Source organism: Kryptolebias marmoratus, linkage group LG8, assembly GCF_001649575.2.
Source record: "Kryptolebias marmoratus isolate JLee-2015 linkage group LG8, ASM164957v2, whole genome shotgun sequence".
In the NCBI taxonomy this organism is placed as follows: Eukaryota; Metazoa; Chordata; class Actinopteri; order Cyprinodontiformes; family Rivulidae; genus Kryptolebias; species Kryptolebias marmoratus.
The window spans coordinates 28,797,446-28,807,508 of record NC_051437.1 but is presented as its reverse complement, the minus strand read 5'-3'; the positions used below and the strand labels follow the sequence as shown (position 1 = coordinate 28,807,508).

General features: G+C 48.3%; 1 protein-coding gene across 10 annotated transcripts in view; it reads left to right on the top strand.

Annotated features, from left to right (window-relative positions):
* plch2a (phospholipase C, eta 2a) overlaps positions 1-10,063 on the top strand; it is a 103,469-nt gene that overhangs the window by 75,550 nt on the left and 17,856 nt on the right. For 9 of the 10 annotated variants that reach the window (XM_037976912.1, XM_037976911.1, XM_037976914.1 and 6 more), the window contains 7 exons: positions 299-469; positions 2,025-2,118; positions 3,529-3,732; positions 3,815-3,935; positions 8,237-8,408; positions 9,593-9,700; positions 9,859-9,864. In XM_037976912.1, coding sequence (XP_037832840.1) covers positions 299-469; positions 2,025-2,118; positions 3,529-3,732; positions 3,815-3,935; positions 8,237-8,408; positions 9,593-9,700; positions 9,859-9,864 — 876 coding nt within the window. The remainder of the gene's footprint in view (positions 1-298; positions 470-2,024; positions 2,119-3,528; positions 3,733-3,814; positions 3,936-8,236; positions 8,409-9,592; positions 9,701-9,858; positions 9,865-10,063) is intronic. The other variant, XM_025002954.2, reaches the window with a different exon arrangement.

Here is a 10,063-nt window from a genome sequence, read left to right as displayed (position 1 = left end):
CAAAACATGTGAGGAGAGCTGCAGACCAGGGACAATCCAGAAATGCTCATGAATGTCAGTTTAGAAGCTATCAAAGTTCTCAAATAAAGCAGCTTTTGAGAATGTCAATGTTTGTTGGGAATTATCTTACAGAACTAGGAAGGATTTTTGGTTTAGATATTAAAAGTTATGATTGTTTATTGATTTTAGTAAAAAGAAAATTGCAACTTTTAGGAAAATGCCCGTGAAATCCTGGAGGGACTGATTTCCGCAGCTCTGAATCTCACCGACTGTTTTAAAGTAACGGCTCTCTGTGCAGGAGGCGGACACGGACGACAACCAGGGGACGCTGGGCTTTGAGGAGTTCTGCTCGTTCTACAAGATGATGTCGACCCGCAGAGACCTGTACCTCCTGATGCTCACCTACAGCAACCACAAGGACCACCTGGACACGGACGACCTGACTCGCTTCCTGGAGAACGAGCAAAAGGTTCGCAGTAATCAGGATTTCTTTCCTTTTTAAGGCTTTAAATACGTTCTTCTGTCAGGTCCCGGCTCATAATCCGACCTCCTGTCACCTGTGGGTCAGATGTGATTAAAACTCATTAATCATAAAAAGTAATTAAACCCAGACTTATCTAACCAAACACAGGAAGTCTGTTTTGTTTTCTGCGTTTAAAAGATTTAGTTTTGTCTTTAATGGCGGCTCAACTCAAAATAAAAACTCTGGAGTTTGAACTGTTTCAACTCACGTGCAAATCAGCCTCCCTCCCCTTCCTCCTGATTGGCTGTTGGTCTTCAACCTTCACCTCCTGGTTCCGGAGGACATCTTGGACGAGAAGTGAAGTTTTCAGAAACAAAAACTTTCTTCTTCGAGGTGGTGTCTTATGAACTGTGGCTGGTTTCTAATTGATGGAAAAAATCCCTCAAAATGGCGACGGCATGTGAGTTTTGAGTGTTTGCGAGCAGGTTTAGCGAGCCGTGCGGCCATGTTGGCGGTTTAATCTCCACGGACGCTGCGGGACTTCCTGGAGACCGTCCCGTTCATCCAACCAGTCCTTCGAACTGAACGTTTCCTCTTCCGCCGTTTAGGAGGCCGATCAGGAATCAGACCACGCACAAATCTAAATGCTTTTATTTTGAAATCAGCCTTTGCGGTGCTTTTATTTGAAGCTTTAGAAGTCACTAGCAGAGGAGGTTTGCGCTCCGAACGCTCCAAGTTTTCGTGTTTTATCCGTTTTGTAAACATTCCAGAAATACTGAACATAATTAATAAATAATGCAACATTTACAGCTTTTAAAATGTCAGTTTTTCTTTTTATTAAATGTGTTGTTTTACACGAAACAGGACTTGTTGTTGCTCGGATCCAGCAGTGAATAAAAATCTTTCTGTGAAATGTCGATTTGGCTCCTTCAGGGTAAAATAAGACTTTTTGTTTTTAGAGAAAAGAAGCTCATTTTAAGATCCCTTCTGAGTTTCTGCACACACACACACACACGCCGCTGTAATTCAGTGGGTTGAAGACTTAATTCAGGTGGGAAATGCTCGGTTATTTTTGTCGCTCGTACCGCAGTCGGCTGAAGATCAGCCAACGGTTTTATTACCAAACCGCGTTTTTTAATGATAATTAAAGATTCAAACCCGCCTGGATTATTTCACCGCACCTCGCTCTCCGTGTCGGCGCGTTGGAGGCGATTCCAGGATCCTGCAGACGTTCGCGCTCGTACCTGAACCGCAGGGTTAGATGAGATTTGTTTGTTTGTTTGTTTGTTCCTGGATTAAAGCTGAGAAATCTGCAGGTGGATTCACTTAACTCGGATTAAAAGATCTGGCAGGAGCAGAGTTTTAGATTTGAGTGAAAAGTCGGGTTGAGCTCGTCCCCGCCCTCGTTTATTGACGATCACAGATCTGATCGATCAGACGAGCTGCACAGCCAGCACGGGAACGACGGGAACATGCGTGCGCCTGGCGTCTCGTCACGGTTCTCCTCTCAGCCTCTGAGGTCCTTTTCTGTGAGTTTTTAATCCACGCTCTCCCTCCGCAGATGACCAAGGTGACCAAGGACCACTGCCTGGAGATCATCAACAAGTTTGAGCCGTGCTCTGAGAACCAGAAGCAGGCCGTTCTGGGAATTGATGGTAGGTTTATTGGTTCTTTATTACTTTACTTTTGTCAATGTTTTCCAGAATACGACCAGGAGGGGAGATGAACCTGAACACTGGGAGTCATTCTTGATTGGAAAGATGTAAAATGAGACCCATTATATCTCTATTTAGTCCTGAATCGTTGAGGTGAAATTCGTCCATTTTCCCACCTGTCTCAGCATCGTTCTTCCTGTCTTTAGTCTGTGTGTCAAGATTTGTCTCAAATATTGAATAAACAGTTTGTATTTGTCCCTTAAGAAGTCCTTAGGAGGTTCAGATTGGCACCCGGAGAATCTTAAACAGATAACAGTCATTTTTAAAGACAACATTACCCAACATACCTAAATATAACACCAAGCATGTCTCAGGTATTTAGCATCCCAATATTATCAGACCCTCCAGGATTTCCCGATGTTGCAACTATTAACGCAAAATCAAGCAAACTCCGTAAAATCGCAACTTTCCCGCAACTTTAACCCAATATTTATTGTTTCTAAAGTGATTCGCCACCGTTTCTGCGGTCTAGTCTCTTCTTTGTGGGTTTGTGTAGCGTGGAATACAAAATAAGCCCAAATAACTCAGGAAGAAGACACGTGACGTCACTTCCTGTTAACATCAGAATGCCGGGAGCGTGCAGGAGCAGCGACCGAAGCCAAAATGGCCGCTAATGCTTCACATTTGCCCACAAAGATTTCAGCAAACCAGTTTCCTCCCCAGCTGCAGCTGTTTTGCACGTCCTGCAGTGTAATCATGGAACATAAACGCATCGACAAACACTTTGTGTCTGCAAAACATGTGAGGAGAGCTGCAGACCAGGGACAATCCAGAAATGCTCATGAATGTCAGTTTAGAAGCTATCAAAGTTCTCAAATAAAGCAGCTTTTGAGAATGTCAGGGTTTGTTGGGAATTATCTTACAAAACTAGGAAGGATTTTTGGTTTAGATATTAAAAGTTATGGTTGTTTATTGATTTTAGTAAAAAAAAAAATTGCAACTTTTAGGAAAATGTGCCGTGAAATCCTGGAGGGACTAAAAATCATTTTGTTTACATCATCCCAGAGTTTTATTGTTTTGGGTCCAAGCTAATAAATGAATATGATGAACGTTGACTGCTCCACAAATTGTCTGAATTTTTGGTGTCATAAAGAATCGAATTCTTCGAGGAATGTTTTCTCCACATTCTAGAGGAGGATGTTGAGTTTTGGGAGTCGGCTTTAATTTAAATCAACTTGATTTGTGTTTGGAGCTAATTTAATTAATGGTGGGCGAAAAAAATCTCCAACCTGGAGATATTTGGGCAGCACGGTGGTTCAGTGGTTAGCGCTGTTGCCTCGCAGCTGGACGGTCAGGGTTCCAAGCCCCGGTTGGGCAGGTTCTCCTGAAGAAAAGTCGTTTTTGTTTCAGGTTTTACGAACTACACGCGCAGCCCGGCCGGAGACATCTTCAACCCGGAGCACTACAGCGTGAGCCAGGAAATGACGCAGCCGCTGTGCAACTACTTCATCGCCTCCTCGCACAACACCTACCTGATGGGCGACCAGCTGATGTCGCAGTCCAGGGTCGACATGTACGCCTGGGTGCTGCAGGCCGGCTGCCGCTGCGTGGAAGGTGGGCGGGCGGGGGTCGAACGCTCGGGATCCCGTCTTATAATCTGTGTCTCACGTTTGATTCCCGCCTTGGATTTCCACAGTGGACTGTTGGGACGGTCAGGATGGCGAGCCCATCGTTCACCACGGTTACACCCTCACCTCCAAGATCCTCTTCAAAGACGTCATCGAGACCATCAACAAGTACGCCTTCATCAAGAACGAGTACGTTTGAACACACACACACACGACAGGCTGAGACGGATCGTGTTTCCTCATGTTTCCGATGCTGGCTCCTAACGAACCGCGACGTCTGCGTGGCTCAATCAGAGCGCCGCCGCCTCAGAGAGGAAACGAGGGAAATGAGGCTTGGTGCCATTTTTTAAAAGCCTTTTAATTTTAATTCTGTCAGTCTTGGTCGGGTTGCAGAAAGCTTCCCTGATCGGCTGACACCATCTTTGGTTTGCTGTAAATATTTTCTTCCAGTTGTAGGTCGAAATCGGCTCTTAGCTGGAGACGGAGTCGTAATCTGAGGAGTTAGAAACAAAGAAAAGGATTAATTATTTGTTGCCAGTGTGTTTGTAGACACTTGTCATATTTCTACAGACTTGCTCCTGTATTAATTACTAAAGTTTAGGATGATTTTAAACAGAAGAAAAGTGAAAACTAGCTTAACAGAGATTCACGGAAGATTCTCTTCACGTGTTTTCCTGCAGGGAATTCTGCTCAGACTGTTAGAAAAATATCAACCAGGGAGCGGAAACGTTGCGTCTCGGTTTATCTCGATGCACCGACGTTCAGCTCGCTTCGGGAGGAAATGAAATCCCTCTCCGCCGACGCCGACGTGTTCTTATCAAAGGAACAACGAGTTGTTTCCTCAGCAAGAAGAAGAATCGGTTGAAAAGCCAGGAGCCTCTCCGGCCTTTAAACCGATCCGATGTCAGATATTTCCACAAGAACGTGGATAAAAGACCAAACAAACGTCCCGACAGCTCCTCCCTGAACTGAAGTTAAATAAATGAGTCTTCTGGAAAAGGTTTCTAATAAATAAATAACTGATTTGATCTTTTTCTGGTGCACAAGAACGCTTATGGCTCGGTGGTAAAGAGACGCACGGCTTTTATTTCAGGTAGAAATCAAAAGTTTCCAGAATAAATAAAAAGTTTGAAACAACTGAGAACCCTAACACCAGATTACTGAACTTCTCTTTGCTGTATCCCTAAAGAGAATCAGATGTAACAACGATTAAATGATTCATACGTCCTTAGAAAGCTCATTAAGCTGTGGCGTCCCACAGGGACGAGTCCTCGGTCCGTTTTATTCTCCATTACTGTAAAAGAAACTCGAGTTTTCCATAAATCCCAGCAGCGTGACGTCAAACCCTGGATGGCCAAGAGTTTACTCATTTGGGGACAAGTTGCACACTTGTCTCCTTTTATTTTAATTAATTTAACACACTTTACTCTGGTATCTGTTGGGACTTCCTTCCCAGAACCGGGACTAAAACCGTTCTTACCTCTACACTACACCTGTTCAAAAATAACTTTTACATTAAACTTATTCAGACTGATATTATTCCCTTTCTCCAAGGTCTAAATGAACTAAATACACTCGTTACTTTGATCTTGGACCTTTGCTATGTCTTCCTCAAGAGCCGTGTAGTTTTATTGTTGACCTTTTTCAAAAACGCTGCAAAATTCAGGATATTATGTCCTTGTTTTCATTCTAGCTTCCCAGAGATTGATGCTATATGATATATGACAAACGATAGCCAATAAGATTTTCTTGCATGGGGTACGCAAGAAAACTTGGAGAATGGGAATAATGTCAGTTTGAATAAGTTTAATGAAAAGTTATTTTTTGAACAGGTCTACTCCACACTGATTTCCTTTCAGATCCGTCCGTCCCTCTTATCCGGGGTCGGGTCTCGGGGGCAGCAGCCTCAGCAGGAAGACCCAGACTTCCCTCTCCCCAGCCACTTGGGCCAGCTCCTCCGGGGGAACCCCAAGGCGTTCCCAGTCCCTCCAGCGTGTCCTGGGTCTTCCTCTGGGCCTCCTCCCGGTGGGACGTCACCAGGGAGGCGTCCAGGAGGCGTCCTCACCAGATGCCCGAGCCACCTCAACTGGCTCCTCTCGACGTGGAGGAGCAGCGGCTCTACTCTGAGTCCCTCCCGGATGACCGAGCTTCTCACCCTATCTCTAAGGGAGAGCCCAGACACCNTGCGGAGNAAACTNATTTCANNNGCTTGTATTNNCNATCTNGTTCTTTCGGTCACTACCCAAAGCTCGTGACCATAGATGAGGGTAGGAACGTAGATCGACCAGTAAATCGAGAGCTTCGCTTTTTGACTCAGCTCTCTCTTCACCACGACAGACCGGTACAGCGCCCGCTTCACTGCAGACGCTGCACCAATCCGCCTGTCCATCTCCCGCTCCATTTTTCCCTCATTCATGATGCTTAAACTCCTCCACTTGGGGAAGGACATCTTCCCCGACCCGGAGAAGGCACTCCGGATTTGGAGGCTCTGATCCTCATCCCGGCTGCGAACCGCTCCAGTGAGAGCTGTAGATCACGGTCTGATGAAGCCAACAGGACATCATCTGCAAAAAGCAGAGATGCGATCCTAAGGCCACCAAAACGGATCCCCTCGACACCTCGGCTGCGCCTAGAAATTCTGTCCATAAACGTTCTGAACAGAATCGGTGAACTTTCGCTTTCAGATCCTGCATCGATTTTTAAATTTTTACCGCCCAGCTCGAACATTCAGATCCACTGTTCCCAGGTCAGTTTGTGCACCAACCTTTAAACTCTGCTCTTCATGAAAGCCGTCTGCAGGGTTTCGTGTTCCTCAGACATTCAGTGAACATCCTATTTTTAATCTCACACTCTTTGTAACATTTGTTTAACAATAATTTTAAAAAAAAGTGCTGTTCTGTTCATTGTTGCAGCACCCCATCTGCTGCTGCAACTTGTGATGCTGTTTGTGATCGTGGTGAGACTTCTCACTACAGACCATCCTGAAATAGTTCTCACATCTGTGCAGACACACACACACCTTCCTGCTTTACAGCCACTCTGCTTCAGAGGGTGATAATCCCATTGATACGCACGCAGAGCAAATCTCTATTTTTAGATCCCGTTTCTTCAAGTAAAACGAAGCAGAAGCGCCGCCTTTGTGTGCATCTTTACCCTCGCTGCGTGGCTCTGAAAACGATGATTGTGGACACCGTATTCCACATATAATTGGCTGAAACGGTGACGGAGGCTGCGTTCGGCATCAAAGAGGAATCAGATATTCCGAGGTGCTAAATAATGACCGTTCTGTCGGAGACGGAATTGGAACAAAAAGCCCGAACTGTTAGAACCATCCAGCCGGAGTATCAGCCGAAGCAGAACACAATGCTAATGCGGCTGCTGAGACTCGTGATGATTTAAGACGCTGCTCATCCGGACATGCTTGTTTGGAAGATTTAAATCCTCTTTACATAAAAAACGCTTCAAGGCGAACCTCCCATGGAACAACTCTTCGGCGTCTGTTGTTCTTCTTAGTGTTTTTTTAAATATAAAAGCTTAAAGGAGTTAAATGTTAGAAATTTGAGCAATTATTTAAAACAAAATCCTACAAAAAGGGCTGCAGTGTTTGGTGAACAGGTCTCCTGAATGTCTCCAGTCTTTCGCAAATAACTCCGAGGCAACAAGTGTTTTCTGGACAAAGACATCGTGGACACCTGGAGCCCGTCTCCAACTCGTCTCAGAATCTTTCCTTCGACAGAAAACATCTGAGGCTGCAGCTCCGAACGTCCAAACCTAAAATCCAAATCTGCCCGACGTCATTTCTGAAGCATAAACGTTTGAGCAGCTGCTGTGGTTCGATGTGCTCAACAAAATAATGTGCAGCACCAAGAGTGAAGTTCTGCAAGTCGCACGGCTTACAGGTCAAAAACACTCTTAATTTATTCTTCTATTTTTAATTTTAATCTGACTCTCCTAAAAGTCACAGCTCGGTGAGATACCACCTTAAACGATCTGTTCCTAAAGGTGGTATCTCACTGAGCTGCGACTGCTGAAGACGAGTCAGAGACTCTGAAATCTGCTTCCTGAGCGCCGTCGAGCAACCAGCGGTGCGGCTGCGTTTAGAGCGACCGGTTTCTGAAAATCGTGGCTTGGAGACCTGTAGCTCGTTTGGATTTACAGAAACCAAACAGAATTTGTCGAGATGCCCTTGAGGACAACTCGGCGACGATTTCAGCTGAAAACGTGTCGCCCAAATTCTTCCGAGCGTGTCCTCTGCGACTCGCTAAAGGAAATCCAGAACCTCTGCTGATGTTTAGAGACATTTGAGTCTCCGTCATTAATGCTGATCCCCAACTAGTCTGGCAGATGGGCTCACGGTTCTGGTACCAGTCGCTCCAGGATGTCCTGACTGGTTGTTTGAAGGTTTTCTCGCTGAAGCTGATGATCGTTATCGTCTCTAAACTCTGCGGTCAGTCCCTGCATCTCTGTAACGTCAACCTTTCTCTCCTCAGCTACCCGGTCATCCTGTCCATCGAGAACCACTGCAGCGTTCCTCAGCAGAAGAAGATGGCCCAGTACCTGGTGGAGGTCCTGGGGGACAAGCTCGACGTGTCCAACATCCGAGCCGACGAGTCGGGACAGCTGCCGTCCCCCGAGTCGCTCAGGGGGAAGATCCTGGTCAAGGTGAGGTCGGAGCGCCGCCGCGCCGCGAACCAGGCCCTGAACCGGCCTCGAACCCAGCCTTGGACCGGGCCTGCAACCGGGCCTGCAACCGGGCCTGGAACCCGGCCATGAACCCAGCCTGGAACCGGGCCTGCAACCGGGCCTGCAACCGGGCCTGGAACCGGGCCTGCAACCGGGCCTGGAACCGGGCCTGGAACCCGGCCATGAACCGGGCCTGGAACCGGTCCACGAACCGGCCTGGAACCGGGCCTGGAACCGGCCTGGAACCCGGCCTCGGACCTGGCCTGGAACCCGGCCATGAACCCGGCCTGGAACCGGGCCTGCAACCGGGCCTGGAACCCGGCCATGAACCCGGCCACGAACCGGGCCTGGAACCGGGCCTCTGACCTGGCCACGAACCGGGCCTGGAACCGGTCCACGAACCGGCCTGGAACCGGGCCTGGAACCGGCCTGGAACCCGGCCTCGGACCTGGCCTGGAACCCGGCCATGAACCCGGCCACAAACCGGGCCACGAACCGGGCCTGGAACCGGGCCTCGGACCAGGACACGAACCGGGCCTCGAACCTGGCCTGGAACCGGGCCCCGAACCTGGCCTGGAACCGGGCCACAAACCGGGCCTGGAACCGGCCCTCTGACCTGGCCACGAACTGGGCCTGGAACCGGGCCTGGAACCGGGCCTGGAACCGGCCTGGAACCCGGCCTCGGACCCGGCCATGAACCCGGCCACGAACCGGGCCTGGAACCGGGCCTCGAACCTGGCCTGGAACCGGGCCACAAACTGGGCCTGGAACCGGCCCTCTGACCTGGCCACGAACCGGGCCTGGAACCGGGCCTGGAACCGGCCTGGAACCCAGCCTCGGACCCGGCCATGAACCCGGCCACGAACCGGGCCTGGAACCGGGCCTCGAACCTGGCCTGGAACCGGGCCACAAACTGGGCCTGGAACCGGCCCTCTGACCTGGCCACAAACCGGGCCTGGAACCGGGTTGAGGTTGAGTGCAAACGTCGCCTTTTTGCCTCAAATTTGATAAAATGATTATTATCAAAAATATAATGTTTTGGAGGTTTTCCTTTCTGAGGAGCTCCATGAATTCATCCTTTGACGAGTTTGTTTTTCTCTGAATATTTCAGTTTTCTTCGGACGACGGTTGCTTAAATAAATAAATTTGTTTTCCTCCGACAGGGAAAGAAACTTCCTCCGAACATCGACGAGGACGCCGAGGAGGGAGACGTCTCTGACGAGGACAGCGCCGACGAGATGGAGGACGACTGCAAGCTGATGAACGGAGACGTATGTTTGTGGCGCTCCCGGCAGATAAAACGTTGATCTCTCTGTGCGCTCAGCTTGGTGGTGAACAACGCTGGCTGTTTGTTCTCATGTGCGCCTCTTCTCTCTTCCTCTTTGTCCTTTTTCTCCTGCTCTTCAACAAACGCTCGCTTCTTTCAAAGTGGAAGGTAAAACCAAACAACCTCTTCATCTCAGTCATGTTCCATCTTCTCCTCATCCTCCCGTCGGACGCGTTCGGGAAGAATAACCGACAGATTAAACACAACCACGCCATGATTTGTTTACGGTCTTTAATCTGAGGCTGACCGTGATCCACTCACAGTTAGATTCACGAGGACAGACGTAGGAGCGATTCCTTGGTTCACG